At 43.4% G+C, this 15795-nt stretch overlaps 1 protein-coding gene across 2 annotated transcripts in view; it reads left to right on the top strand.

The window, feature by feature from the left end:
• The window catches only part of sdk2b (sidekick cell adhesion molecule 2b), a 72914-nt gene that overhangs the window by 20780 nt on the left and 36339 nt on the right, over positions 1–15795 (top strand). For both annotated transcript variants that reach the window (XM_044013834.1, XM_044013832.1), the window contains exons 4-12: positions 4147–4280; positions 5979–6090; positions 7226–7416; positions 9023–9106; positions 9239–9433; positions 10748–10864; positions 11480–11647; positions 12082–12184; positions 14739–14915. In XM_044013834.1, coding sequence (XP_043869769.1) covers positions 4147–4280; positions 5979–6090; positions 7226–7416; positions 9023–9106; positions 9239–9433; positions 10748–10864; positions 11480–11647; positions 12082–12184; positions 14739–14915 — 1281 coding nt within the window. The remainder of the gene's footprint in view (positions 1–4146; positions 4281–5978; positions 6091–7225; positions 7417–9022; positions 9107–9238; positions 9434–10747; positions 10865–11479; positions 11648–12081; positions 12185–14738; positions 14916–15795) is intronic.

Genomic DNA, 15795 nt, shown 5'->3' on the forward strand with positions numbered 1-15795 from the left:
AGCATTTTAAGGCAAGCGACACACTCGACCAACCAAGAGCAACAGAGGAGCAGAAAACAGAATAGTGAGCCACAAATCTCTAGTTCATCCCCCTGGTGAGAAAACAAGTGGCTGTTTTCATGAGCAACACTCCCTCACCTCACCTCTTCTCATCTCTCTCTCACTTCTCCATCTCTGCGTCCCCAGGAGCTGCGGCTTTTTCATCACAGGTCTGTTGAGCAATAGGGCATGCAGCCCGCTGCTCGCTGCTCGCTCTGCCTTCTTCTTTCCCCCTCCGACTTACTTTCGCCATCATCTGTCTCCTGGCTGTGATTTGACTCATTTCTTAGCCAGCCATGTGAGCAGCTTGATGTCTCAGACCTCTCTCCCTCTGTCCTGGGGGAGACCATCAGTCGACCATGGCCATTTGTCTACATGTAATGGAGGTCTGAGGTCTGTGGAGCGAGGTTAGGCCCCTCATGGCCCGGCAGAGAGGGGCAGTGACTACAGATGCCCAAATACCCCTGTGTGTGAGAGCTGGATTTACGTGATGAGCAAACAGACGCACAAAGCCAGTAGATTTTCATGGTCTGTTTCTCCAATCTGCATTTTGGGTACTGAATGAACAAAATATTAAATACGTGATCATCAAAAACTGAACTTTGTCAAAGATTTGGAAAATAACAAAAAAGTTTTAGTGCATTATCGTGCTTTTAGAAATAAAAATGTGTAAACTTACAAACTAAAGTAATAATCATCCAATGCAAATTATTAAAAAAAGGAAAAGAATCATACAGTAATGGCCTCACCCATTAATCTGTCTTCCTCGAGTTACTACACAATTTCTCTTGAGTGTGACAGCATGGAGTCCAGGGACGACGAGCGCATAATTAAAGGCATCAACTCTGAATCATCTTATATCTAATTTGACTAATGTAAATCATTAGTAATAATTAAATATTAAAGCAGCAAAACATCGTCCGTCTTTTCTGTTTCAGTCAAACATGAATCCACATCATCAATGTCGATTAAAGCGATAGTGAATCACGATGAGGCTGACAGACGTTTAGGACTCACTGTAGATGTATAAATATAAATGAATGAATCCAAAGGAAAAGTAATTGCAAGAGAGACGAACACTGATCTTTGCTGCGAGCAAAAAGAAGAAGCTGCACAGTCGGCCAAATGTGCCTGAGCAGCTGTCCGTCCTGCCAGCCTTTCTTGTAGACCACCGCTCATTCTAGAGAATAATAATGGAAAAGGAAATTGGAGTTGGAATACTCAAAGAGAAAGTGTTTGAAAAAAGAGAGAGACAGGAATAAACATAAAACCCAGACAGAGACATGTTCATACATAAGTGATTTGTCCACATTTCTCACTTTTGTGTCTTGATAAATTCCGGCACCGTGCCTCATATGTGGCGAGCCACTGTTACAAGTAATCATCAGACAGCTGCTCACGATGCCACAAAGACACCGGGGAGATGATTTACCAAAACGCACTCCGGCAGAGAACGAGGTGAGATAAGAATAAGCAACACTCTAAGACAAGAAATTGCTTCAGGAAGCTACATTGAGCAATTTCATTACCTTTTTTTTTTTTTTTCTTAAACCAAACTCTCGTCTCCCTGCTGCTCCCTGTACATATAAAGCAATTCTAGATAATTGGCTTACTTTTAATTTCTTCCTCCATCGTGTGGTCTTTGATCCCTGAAGCCTGGGGAGTACGGGAAAGTGTTAAATCTGCCAAACACGTTGTGTAACAAAGTTTTTTTTGTGTGTGTGTGTGACCCTCACGGTAGCAACCCTGATTGCAAGCGGAGTGGACAGAACACTCAGCGGGGGGCGGTTGCGTTAAATCAACTAACAAGAGGCAAAAAAAAATTCCTCCTACTCTGACTAACACTGATGAAATCAGTGACTGTTGTGAATGATGGTAAGATAATCGTCAAGATGTCGTCTTGCAGCTCCCTGGACAGAGTTCCGATGTGAGGTTACTGTAGGAAAAAGGAATAAGGTTGTCGAAATCACCATATGCAGTCCTTGTTATTATCACAGACACAATATTCTGCTTCCCCTGGGTCATTGTGAAGTTGTGTCTCTTATAAATTACAAGCGGCGCTGGTGCTGCATATTCATCCTCGAGAGTTCCTTAAACAGCAGGTAAAGTAGTTAAGCCTCAAAATTGTGTCTCCTTTTAGAGAGGTCCTGGGACAACACCTGGGATTCATCTGGCACACTGGACGCTTCTGTTATGCCCACATCCCCAAAGGAATCCATAATTCATAGCCGCGCGTCCCGGATGTCACCACTCCAGCGAGCTAGCATTAAATATTTACCGCAGATCATAAGCCGCAGCCGCTGACGCCTGCCAATCCCTTTAGGAAGACTGTTTTCAGGCCCCGGCATCCGCGGGGAATTCCAAATGAGACTGGCGTCTGGAGCCGCTTTGAATCATTCCCGGAGAAGGAGCTCATAAGTCATACATGTAAATGCGAACTGCACAGGTAGCTTTATACAGCGCACAAAGCACATCACTCTCTGTGATGTGTACAATCAGTTCCGGAGTCTCTGGAGCTGCATTAGAGCCGCGAAGGTTTAGTTTAATGTGTGTGCTTATCTGTGTATATTTCAAGTACTTTTTTTTCCTCTATTTGAGTCTCTTTTTTGCTCACTTTCTTAGCAGCGCACCTGCTCCCTTGATAAGGTGCAGCAGGCACTCATACCTCCCGCTGACCTAATGGAGGTCGGCGTGGAGGAAGCGTAGGACGCTGATGAAGCGTTGGACGCTGATGGACAAATAGAGGAGATTGCAAAATTGCTGTGATTACAAATGTATCGCTGCAAATGTCTCTGGGAATTTTAGAGGAATTTCTAAAGCGGAAAAAATCAAAACAAGAGGTATTCCAGCAAAAAAAAAAAAAAATACTGCCATTTTGCAGTTATTGACAACTGCAAAAATGGCAGTATTGCTGTGAATAATCATGCAATTGTACCTCGTATAGCTACTGTGGCTCTGTGTTGCCATGTGGATTGGTACATGACATTGCTTTATAGTGTACTAACAATGTGTACGACACAAAACCCACAGTACGTCACAGCAACTATGCAGCCGCTGATCCGCCGCTGGTGTGTCTGTCAAGGCAGAAGAACGAATATCTTTGCAGCCACTCCGAGCAGCCATGAACGGGCGGGAGTAGATGGGGGATGAGGGTGGAAGTGGAGGATGGGGCGGGTGCGGATGGACAGATAAGGCCAGCGGGAAAGATATATGTGTGGAGGAAGGCAACCAGGCAGAACGCACTATGTACATCCAGATTGTTGAACAGACACAGATAATAACGAAATATTGATTTCGAACATTGTCTTGGGGCTGTAACATCGGGTGGTGGAAGAAGGAGGATTTTCTATCGCAGTGGTCGCTACATAAACGAGAGAAAAGTCCAAATAACGGCGCCGCAGGTATTACCCCCTATAGGACACCCGCTGAGAAATTGATCCGCGCTTACTTACCTCAACATTGCTTCAGCAGCTGACAAGGAAGACACTAGTGTCAGGAATCAGACGTTCACGTTTCAGAGCAGACCGTCAGAACAAGTGTGAACCATGGAGTTACTTCAATACTTCAGCTGTGCTCAGTATGCACCAGCAAATTGTTTACACATTATAAATCCATGGACCTAATGCTGCTTGAACAGTATAATTGAAATGTGAAATGTCCTTTTCAGCCGCAAATTAGACTTAACAGGCCTTGTCTGTTTTTAAATCCCTCCTTAAAACCCACCTTTTCTCTTTGGCCTTTGACACTTTTTATTTCTTTTATTTCTTTTAATTGGAATTGATTTTGTTGTTTTTTTATCGTATGGCTGCTATTTCTTCTTGTGTTTTTTTTTTACGAATTTTAATCCATTTTTAGCAGTTTTATCTAATTTTGAGCCTTTTACTTATAATGTCTTTTATTTATTCTGTACAGCACTTGGTCCACTGTGGTTTGTTTAAAGTGCTTAACAAATAAAGATTGATTGGATTGGATTAACAATAATTCGGCAATCCACTGCTTCATTCGCAGGTTGAAAATGCATTATTTTTCAGGAGATGAACGAGGAAGTGTCTTGGACACAAAATGACCTAAAATACGTCTTTAATGCCCACTCTGCGTCCTCTGTAGTGCCATTACTCTGGACAACACACTGGTGATCCTGTCCACGGTGGCGCCAGACGCCGGCCGCTACTACGTCCAAGCAGTAAACGACAAGAACGGAGAGAACAAGACCAGCCAGCCCATCACCTTGACCGTAGAGAGTGAGTAACCAAATACTACAAAACACACAGCATATGATTCTCATCGTTAAAGTTAATGCGCCAGTAATGAGAGGAAAAGCAAAAAAAAAAAAGCTCAGTTTTTTTGTACATTTCTGCTCCTTAACTGCAAGTATTATTTAAATAAAAGGCCCTTTCTGAGTGTCACACTGTTATATTATATTGTACTACTTATTCCAAAGACACAAGACACACAAATCAAAACCAATTCAACTGGCTTCACCTCAGCAGAGTGAAATATAAGAGGAAAAGCTGACAGACAGCATCTTATGACACGGTAGACTGGATTCGGCTATAGAAGTGAGTGAGGAGGGTGAGGGTAAGATATTACAGCTGACAACACAAGGGAGCAGAAATAGCCTGTGGCATGTATGGAGAAGAGTGGCAGAGTTGATTATACTAGTGTTAGAACACCCACACACACACACACATACTCACGCGTGCACACACACACACAGGTGATAGAAAGCCTAGTGGGAGGTCTAAACCCAGTGGGTCTTGTGAAATCATGCCATGCATTAACATGAACATTCCACACACGGTCTACATATTCACACACACACACACACACTCATGTTAATGTTCAGGTTGCTGGGAGACCCAGTCCGGAGGAGTGTGTGTGTGTGTGTGTGTGTATCTGTCAGTATCTGAAACAGCAGCTGTTCCCGCGGTGACGCCTCGCATTTCCCATGAGCCCCTCGGCTCCGACGGTTACCTGCCTAAGACTTAGCAAGAGCGGAGGACAATGGGAAGTCTAATGAGACTAGTGTTGCTCTATTACAGTTTCCAAAATACTTGATTTGCACTAGAACTAAACTTGTTGCATCGGTGGAGCGATTAAATGTGTGCTACTTGAAGGAGTTTGACATTTTTTCCGCTACGGTGTGCATTTAGCGTCAGACTGGAGTCAGGTCGCGTATAGGCGTTCTTTGTACACCTTGCACGCTGAAGTGTTGACTCACGGTCACCGTCATTCAGTCTTAATTCTATGCTCTGACTGCAGATTATAGACGTGAGAGTGACGTCGGTATTCTTACTGCGCGACACTCTTTCCCCTTTGATTGCACGCCACCTCTTTGAAGTATCGACACTGTACTGTGGTAGATTTATAGTCATGACAAGCAGTCAAACCATGTGTTTGGCGTGGGTGTATGCGTTTGTGTGCATGTGACCCCGTGTAGATAATGTGCATCCGACATGTGCAGCACACACCTAGGGCGTGATGGGATTGAAGGATCCGTATGAGTTCATCACAGACGTGACACATTTCTGACAGCACAAACACACACACACACACATTAGTGTTCATATATGCACTCCAGCACATACAGGGCTTCAGCCTTGCGTCGGTGAGGCAGAGTTTTTATTGTCCCTAGTTGTGAGTTTCCCGTAGACGTCCCATTATACACAGTGCAGTGCCCTGTCGCATCCTATTCGGTCCGTCTCTCTGTCAGAAGTCAGATGCCCGTGTGCACTGGTCAGTTTCAATATTTCACATTGATGAGCGCCCACAGAGTGCACTGGGTGGAAACGGAATATATGGGACGCCGCGGTCGAGAAAGCTGCTGACAGACTCGTCACATTTTTTTGCCTCCCCGAAATCGGTTGTATTTCCTGCTCAGAGTCTATCAAGGTCATTGTGCTCTGCTTACTCTCCCCCATGTGTGATGATCTGTTTAGACGTGGGTGGTCCAGCAGACCCCATCGCTCCCACCATCATCATCCCACCCAGGAACACAAGCGTGGTCACGGGCACCTCGGAGGTCACAATGGAGTGTGTGGCCAACGCCAGGTAAATGTCCAGAAACGTCAAGCTCATAGACCGGGTTCGTTAACCCTCTTTTTCTAAGATAACTTTCACTTTACCGTAATGTCAAGTATATGAGCGCAAAGTTCTGTTTCTCTGCTATCCGGTGTCCATTCATCCATCTGTCATCTACGGTAACGAGAAGTATGCAGAAGGGTTAAAGGGTATGAAATCATACAGGATAATACAAAACAAGAGATTTTTGTATTACACAATAAGTTTCCAATGAAGAATTGTGGTTCTTTATCAATTACCGCCATCAGGTGAGGATATAGTATGCAGAGACAGCTGAATGACTCCCTACGACAAAGCTATCGCAGACATTTCCTACACTGTGTAATATAAAATGTAGTTATGCGATGTTTGACTGGCAATAATAAGCAGTCTGGTTGTGTTACGTCTCCCAGGCCACAGGTGTCGCAATGTGCAGAAGAACTGATACGTACGTTGTTCTCGGGGGAATCTGGCGCCTCAGATAATCTGAGGTAGCGAGAATTTGCTGCCAAATGGAGATTAACACAGATTATGATGTAGACTGCGTGATATACAAAAGAAGTATATCATACAGGACGCTCTGCACTAGTTGTTATACTCCTTGTAAAGTACACGAGGGGCTAAAAAACAAACGTGTATGTTTTTACATTTGTCATGTAATTGTAGATTATCAGTGTCATTTCGCCCTAATGATCCATTTAACATAGAAGTTTCTTGAAATTATTTTAAGTGCTAACACCTAACCTTTGTAGCAAATATGAACTGTGGCTGGTTTTAATGTATTCCGTCTAATTGCGAGGTTTTGTTGACATCTCGGTACACGCCGTATTAAAGCAATAACGACATCCCTCGATTCATAAACTAGTCAGTTTGAAGTGAGACACAGCTGGCCTCCTCTCAGCCCATAGACAACTATGTTGTTGTTGTTGTTGTTTTCATTTCACTATTATTTCTATACCTGATTCTCCAGCAGATGAAACAAATTGGACATTTTACACATTGTGTGAGAAATCCAATTTGAGCCAGTGTTGCAGAACAAGAGTTGTTTCACCGCGGAGCTTAAACAATAACAACATTCATGGAAGGGCTCGAAGACATTTGACACCTCTACTTTTTCCCTCCGCAGACCCCTTATCAAGCTGAGCATCTCTTGGCGTAAGAACGGTGTGTTGGTGATGAGCGGTTTGAGCGACTTCAACCGCAGACTGACCATCCTCAGCCCTGTGGTGAGCGACTCCGGCTACTTCGAGTGCGAGGCCATTCTCCGCAGCAGCAGCGTGCCTTCGGTCAGTGCTGGGGCTTATCTGCACATTCTAGGTAAGAAACACAAGAAACAACGACTGACACAAACATTCATATACACACGCGGTATTCTTACACGGAACGTGAAACACGCACACGCACAGAAAAAAAAGGCATAATTTGAGATTTAATAACAGCCAAACATTCAACAACAAACAAACAACAACAACCTGAGCAGGCAAAAATCGAATTATTATGAACTAAATCAAAAATAAACAATTAAGACTTGAATTAAGACTAATTTAAACACTTATCTCTTGCGTCAACTTCAAAATAAATAACGGAAAATAAGGGAAACAAGTGCAAACGTACGAAAACACATGGCTCGTTCCAAAGATTCCCCATTTATGTCAGTTCGGGTCAGACGGGCGTGTCGGTCACATGACCGCATGATGGACACGGAAAACTCTCGAAAAGACGAAATAAAAAATACGCTTTGAAGAAATTATTTTATAGTTAGGTTCGCTTGTTAACGTATCTCATAGGTGTATGAATATTTAATACTTAAAGGGTTAGCATTTAGCTTTGTATTACTAGAATAGGAGGAGTGTTTTTGAAAAATTGTGCTTCCCAACCTCAGTTTCCCCAAAGTTGAGCAACATCTTCATTTAGCTTCACAAAGCTAAATGCAAATCGTTGAAGTATTCCTTTAATCATTGATTTAATTATTTGCCATTTTGGCCTTTAGTCCACCCTGGATTGGGTCCACACCAATTTACATAGTTTGATTATTGCTTATATTATCTACTGTCTATACATTACAGCAGTGTGAGTAGTGCTTTTCATACTTTCATACAAATACTTTTATTTTATGAAATACTTTCATAAAATATGAAATTCATTATAAAATATGAAATTATTTTATTTTATGAAATACTTTCATAAAATATGAAATTCATTATAAAATATGAAATTATTTTATTTTATGAAATACTTTCATAAAATATGGGGGCCAACATGAAAAGGTCAGTTAGTCAGTGTTATTTTTTTCTTCTTTTCTAGTTGCATACATCAAGCGCGCGTATAAGCGTAAACATAGTGTTTATGCTTTATTAGAAAGTTCAAATAAGGCAGGTATGGCGTGACATTGCTATAAATGTCACGTGTCTCACTATATCAATCTGCCAGAGGTCCATGCCGTGGTAAGGCAGTTAGCAGAAAGTCTAAATGATTTAAAAGGGAGAGAGAGCTCAGGGCCCTCAAGAAACGGTTTAATAGCATTGCTTGAGTCACTTTCATTTCATCTCGCTGAAACACTTTGATGTTTTCAAGGTTGTGATGTGATTGAAAGCACAAGGTGTGGTGAACTTTTTCCCGCCGCCGAAGCCGAAGTCTTTTCCTCCCATCAAAGCCACATTTAAAAACCGTGACACCGCACTAATTACTTATACTGAATCAAACCACCGTATCATCTCATTTTTCACTGTCAAATATAATAATTCGGTCCCCCCCCCGAATCGATACGTTTCAAAACTAAAATACTCCGACTTCATTTGCTTTATATTATACTGTAGTGTCGTTATTTATTGGCGGTTTCTTCTCAAATCATGTAATTAGTTAATGAGCGGCGGTGATCGCATCAATATATCCTCCTGTCTTTGTTGTTCCCGCTGTCCCTCAGAGCCACCGCAGTTCATAAAGGAACCAGACAAACACATCACAGCCGAGATGGAGAAGGTGGTGGATATTCCCTGTCAGGCTCGGGGTGAGCGCTGCATTTGAATATGTTTGCATTTAACAGCGTGCAATTATGCAATTACTGCAGCTAATTTCACTTCGAGTGATGCGTTTCTGCGGTGCGTCTCACTGTCAAACTGGTAAACATTGCCTTCGACAGGAGTCCCCCAGCCCGACATCGTGTGGTACAAGGACGCTCTGCCAATCGACCCAGTGAAGACGCCCAGGTACAGGGTGCTGGTGGGAGGCAGCCTGCAGGTCAACGGCCTCCTGCCTGACGACACCGGGATGTTCCAGTGCTTCGCCAGAAATTCCGCAGGAGAGGTTCAGACCAACACGTACCTGGCTGTCACCAGTAAGTCGTCCAGGAGCTCGTCATTAAATGACGTCTCACGCGGCACTTTTGACATTCTCAGAGATGGTGAGATTGCTTTTAGCAAGAGTTCTTTACATTGAGGACAAAGCGTCACTCAAGGTTGAGCAGATTTAGACGTGCAAAGGTCAACGTTATTGTATCACAGTTCTTTTAGCGCTTGAATATGACAGGTGACTACTTCACACACTCTCAGACTTGAAAGGTCAAGGTCACAGTCATAACACATCGTATAGTTTGGTCATTAGGATAAAAATCCAAACAAATATGGAACAAACAAGTTCTTGAGTTATGTTTCAGCACCAAACCCATAGGAAAGATGGTAGAATAATATAATATGTAGTCACTATGAAGTGTGATTTAATACTTTTAATAGATAAGCAGTTCATCGGGTTTGCATTGATTGAGTTTACATTACCACAAAAAGCACTGAATAATTACACAGCATTTGCTGCTTAAGTCCGTCCACTGTGATTTTGCGACACATCTGTACATGTGCACGTGTTCGTGACGCGCCTGCGGCCGCGTTGAAATTAATGCTGATTTTACTCTCGCTGTGCGTCTGTTTGAATAGTCTCTGACATATAATTCTTCACTTTGTCTCAGTGCCTGCTGCCTTCACTCCACACTGCACCACGTTATCAGAATTCATGATATCCCCCTCACCGACTCACCCCTTCCATTCCCACCCCACGCTCTCTCTCTCTCTCTCCCTCCCTCCCTCCTTCCCAACACCGTCTCCTCTTCTCCTCCTTTGAGATCTAATCTTATCATCTCCCTTTTCCTGAAAACATTAATGTCCCCACTTCTCCCTCTGTCCTACTCCCTCTGTCCTGAGATTAACACTACTCCTATGACAAACTCCCCCCTCCTCCACCTCCCCTGCGTCTCCTCTGGGGAGTGATACAGTTTTCTGTCATCCTATAAAAGCTTTGATTTATTGCATATCAAAGATAGGTATTTTAGTTATCTGCATATTGCCTTTTCTTTCTGGCTTCCTCAGTCGTTTTCCTTCCTCCTCTGCCTCTGTGAGTGCAAAAATAGAAAGAAAATACAGCCAGTAGCAGACAGTTATTGGCACTGAAGTGAAGTCTATGTCAATCCAGAAAGAATTAGTGGGACAAAGCATCGACTAAACACTGGGACGCAGCAGACTGTCGCTTACAAGAAATGCACTTGAACTGGGGTTTTGCCAGAGACAATTATTCTCTCATCTAAATAACCCGCTTACCTTTTCTTGTTACTGTGCTGAGCTGCCTTGTGTGTGTGTGTGTGTGTGTGTTTGTCTTCCCTCAGGCATCGCTCCGAATATCACGGCTGGACCCACCGACAGCACGGTGATTGACGGCATGTCAGTCATCCTGCACTGCGAGACCTCTGGTGCTCCTAGGCCGGCTATCACCTGGCAGAAAGGTGCTCTGCTACACCCTTGCTCACACGCCTCGGGATTATAATCTCCGTTATCTGTTACACACGGGACGGTAGTTTGTCCATGGCTTAACAAACAGAGCCTGATTGGATTTCTTTCCCCCGCATTAACGCGGTGTTATGCTTTTCATGTTTGCATCCCAATAGCGGATCAAGAAAACACTGTCTTTGTCTCTTTTCCTTAGCCCTTTAACACCTAAACCTCAAATGTTTTTGTTTGCTTATTGGAGCCGTAAAAGGGCCAGAAAATGTCATGTGACAGAGAGTTTTTGCATTTTAATTTTGAAATTTGAACCGTATAAATCATATTTCCAATCCAAACCACACAATACAAGCATGCTCTGTGGCTCTCAAGCCAAAACCTGAGTAGTGGTTTTATCACCCAGTGATCTTTGCAGTGAAATTACCGTAATAGCCACATATTGGCTTGGAAGTGCAACTGCTTTGAATTTTTGTCCAAACGTGTCGCCGATGGTTTTAACAAATCCCCTTCCCTCTGTTGTCTGTCCCCGAATGCAATTTTTGTCTTCCTTCCCTCTTTCGCTCTGTCTGCCATCAACTCATCTCCTGTTTTCTTTTCTGTTTTTCTTACACTTTCAGGTGAACGTGTGCTGGCCAGTGGTTCAGTGCAGCTGCCCAGGTTCACCCTGCTTGAGTCCGGCAGTCTACTCATCTCCCCCTCACACATCTCAGATGCTGGGACGTACACCTGCATGGCAAGCAACTCCAGGGGCATCGACGAGGCGTCCGCTGACCTCGGGGTCTGGGGTGAGTGTGCAGGACCGGGTCTTTGATATTCTTCTCAAAGCACAAACACACACAGCAGATGTTATGTGCTGCAAATTCCCAAACAACCCCTCACAGCGGTTGAAGTTTTATTGAGAGGCGCGTCTGTTTTGTCAGAGGTTGGGGAGCGAGGTTGTCCCGTATAATAATGTAGCCACACTCAATTCCTTAAGATACAGCGGCACTCCTGTGTGCAACTTCGGAGCCATCATTGGGGTGTTTCTCTGCGAGAAGCCATAAAGGAGCGAAATAAAAGACAGCGGCATGTCATTTCAACCGAAATGAGTTTTCTAAAATACATTTGTCAGTTTGTTTCACTGTATTGTTCTTCTCAGGAAGAGCATTTCGGAAGTTGCCTTGCCTTCACTCTGTGTGCTCGTCGCTCACATGCCTTTGTCCTCGTCCCGTCTCTGCAGCACGCACCCGGATTACCACCCCCCCACAGGACCAGAGCGTCATCAAAGGAACTAAAGCCGTCTTGACTTGCGGAGTCACACATGACCCCAGCGTAACCGTCAGGTAAAGACACGTTCACACAAACACGCTACGCGAGCATTCAGTAAATCTAGCGCTGCAGCTAACGATTATTTTCATAATCGATTCATCTGTTTTGTCCATAGAATATCAGAAAACCTTAAAAAATGTTGATCGGTGTTCGTCAAACCTGGACATGAGGAATGTCTTGTTTTGTCCACAAACCAAAATGATTGACTTTTAATGATTTATTTGTTATCCAGAGCAAAGAAATTAAGGAAAATTTCACATTTAAGAAGCTTAAACAATCGGAAATCCTCTTTTAATCATGAAAAAAAAGCTTCAAACCCATCAATCGATTATCAAAATAGTTTTGATTAATCGTAAATCATTTGTATTGGCACGGCACTGTATTATAAATGCGTCAGAATAAACAACACTAACATTAAGTCTAGACATGATGTAAAAAGACACAAAGGAAAGTCTGTGTCTCTGAGAGAGGGAATTTTTCTCATTGTCACCAAATGAACCGACCAAAACTGACACCATCAATTCAACCCTCGGTGGCATACCAACTAATTCATCTTCCCCTATGACTGCTGGGCAGAACTTGAGTATTTTTCCAAATTGTACCCATGCAAGCACATTTATTAGGGACTATTGAGTATTTAGGACAGCGCGACAGAATATGAGACCATTCACTGTGTGTAAATGATGTGTTTTGGGTAACAATGAAGCTCTATGGCGCAGGGGAATAAGCCGTTCCAGGCGCTGGCTGCACAGACAGAATGTGTTACTAGGATACGTGCATTGTTTGTTTTGATCTATTCATGTGATTTTTATTATAATAATAACAATAATAATAAAAATAATAATAAAAATAAAAAATGGACTTCATTGCCAGACTTATACTTTAAAGGTACCCACAGTGTCCACAGATCAGAAAGACTTCCAGAGCGTAGGAGCCACATTAGTAGAATCAGCTGAGAATCGGCCAAGCTTTGATGAGACGACATTTGCTAATGTATATGGGTCCCTGGCCGTGCGGGCGAACCCCAGGCTGGTTTAATCTGAGAGGAAATCAATGTTTAGAGATAAAATGATTCCCTAGATAGACGAATCCATGGTTGCTTGGTTTGTTTGCACACATTTTGCCTGCATGAATCTGTCAATGAAGAGGCGTCGCCCTCAGCTAATTCTCGATGTACTGACCGCTGGGCCTTTGGTTGTGAATGAATAATTCACCACTTCTAAATATGTATCGTTAACCCTCTGTGTCCTCGACCATGCAGCTGCTTTTCCTCCACTGGAAAGCTCACGACCACGTGCATGTACATACAGTCAATAATAAAAAACTGAAAGGTGCGTCTGCAGCCTGTGACGAAAGACGCGCACTTTGTACGAGATGAGGGTGATCGGTCACTAGAAAAAAGGTTTGCCGCACACCTCCAGCTAACAACTGAAGTCTAAACCCCCGGAGCAACACACAACCGCCACGACAGACAAATTGCTCAACTCCAAGCCGGTCGCCAACGACGTCAGCGGTGATCAATAGACCATTCTGTCCCTTTCTGCTCAAAGGAGAAGGCTACATCTGAAGCTACGTCAGAGCTGTGAGGTTTTGATGAGTGTGAATCCGCTGTTTGATGTGCAGCCGTCAGTTGCTATGATATGCACGCAGGCAGTTTGAAGAGACGGGGAGACGGAGAGGAGGGAGATGAAATGCCTCATTAATGACATTCCTCTCAGATTGTGGTGGAACAAAAGATGACGGAAACCCCTCGGTTTATTCAGCCTTCATTGTCGAAAAATAGGTAACCTAATGTATCTGAAAGCTGAAAGTGTTCGACATAGTTCATGTTCCAGCTGTCAGGTGGTGACGTTGATGCGAGCCAGGTTTTGAAATGAATGAATAAGGATTCAGCATGTGTTTTGATACACATTTATCACCTTTAGTATTTGCTTGCACGGCTACTGACACAATATACCTAGGCACTTTGAATATCCTTTACTTTTTAATTGTGCTTTTCTATTTTTCCAGTGTTTTAATTAGAATCTCATATGTATGCCACTGTGTTAAATGCCATAATTAAACTCTGGACTATCGCTGCTGCCCTGGCTTTTCTTACATCATTGAGGGTAATTTGCCGATACTTCCTCCCCCAAAAGGTCGGAAGAAAAGCAGACAACCAGCGGTCAAATGTGCCCGGGGTTGAAAATTTTACTACTTGGTGTCAGAAGACACGGTTCCTATGCGATGAATAGGACACTGTTCAAGTGTACAGTGAAAAAAATCACAGAATTTTGCTGCGTTTATTCTGGAAAGAAACTCCGTATTTGTTAGATTGGATTTTCGACACATGTTTTTATTATGGCCATCACCATATCCACTATACACATTTGGGAAGAACGATATTGGTGGTGATAAAAAACTGAAGGTGCTGGTCTTGCACCTTCAAGTGAAATAGGTGATAAGTGTATGAATAATCATGTTGCAAAAAAAAACAAGGAAAAAAATACTACTAATAACTATAAAGCTCATGTTTTCCATTTGAAAGTGACAACATTTAAACTGGTGTTGATGACGTTTCTGTTGCAGGCATGTCTGGGATAAAGATGGCAGTGTTATCAATGTCCAGTCCATTCCCCGCATGCGGATGGATGCAGATGGCACCCTCCACATCTCCCAGACCTGGTCCGGTGACATCGGCACATACACCTGCAGAGTGACCTCAGTTGGCGGCAACGATTCCCGCAGCGCACACCTCCGTGTTAGGTAAAGTCGTGTGCCTCAGTCTCTTCTCCAATATTCTCCCGTGTAAAGACACAAGGAGAAACATGTTCTCTGAAGCTTGACAGCGTGTACACACAGTACACACACACACACACACAGTACACACACACACACACAGACACGGACACAGTTCTTCTTCGTCTTATTGACATTTCGGTCTGATTTCCACTTAAATGATGCCTCTTCCTTTCCCACCGTCTCTGTGGTCTTTCTCGCACAACACACGTTTAACCCTCCCCCAAGGGACGCCTCCACCCTTCTCTAGTGTGATACTACACACACAAACACGTATTTATTGTTTTTGTCATCTCAAATCTCCTTTTTTCTCCTCGTCTTTGTACTGTTCTTACTCGCAGTGAGTCCCCGTGGTAAGGGGTCAATTTAAAATGAGTGGGATTAAGTTTCTGTTTGACAAACTGTTTAGTTGCCGGCTGTCTTACTAGCTGGTTGCCTTTTGACTGATTTACAGTCCGTATTTGTTCATCGCTGTAAGGTTTATCTATCAATCTGTCAGCACTTATCTGAATTTACGGCCCGATGAATTAACGATCCCCAGCTTTGGCCTCGTTCATTCATGTCCTTGTGCATTTCCTTGCTATCTGTCTCCTTCTGCCTCTCAATCCATTTCCTTCCCTCTGGTGATATCTATCTTGTTATGTTTGCCCCATGTGTCCATCTTGACAAGGAGCCATCTTTGTCGCCTTGTCTCGCCGCATTTCATCGCCTATCTCACTGATCTCTCTCCGTCTATAAAAGATTCATCTTTACCTCCGATTCGTACAAAGTGAGACGCTTGGAGAACAACGACGCGCTCGGGCGGCTCTCGGGCCCTCGCCGAGGATTTGTTGTGATAGAAGGGATT

This window comes from Solea senegalensis, linkage group LG18 (genome assembly GCF_019176455.1).
Source record: "Solea senegalensis isolate Sse05_10M linkage group LG18, IFAPA_SoseM_1, whole genome shotgun sequence".
In the NCBI taxonomy this organism is placed as follows: Eukaryota; Metazoa; Chordata; class Actinopteri; order Pleuronectiformes; family Soleidae; genus Solea; species Solea senegalensis.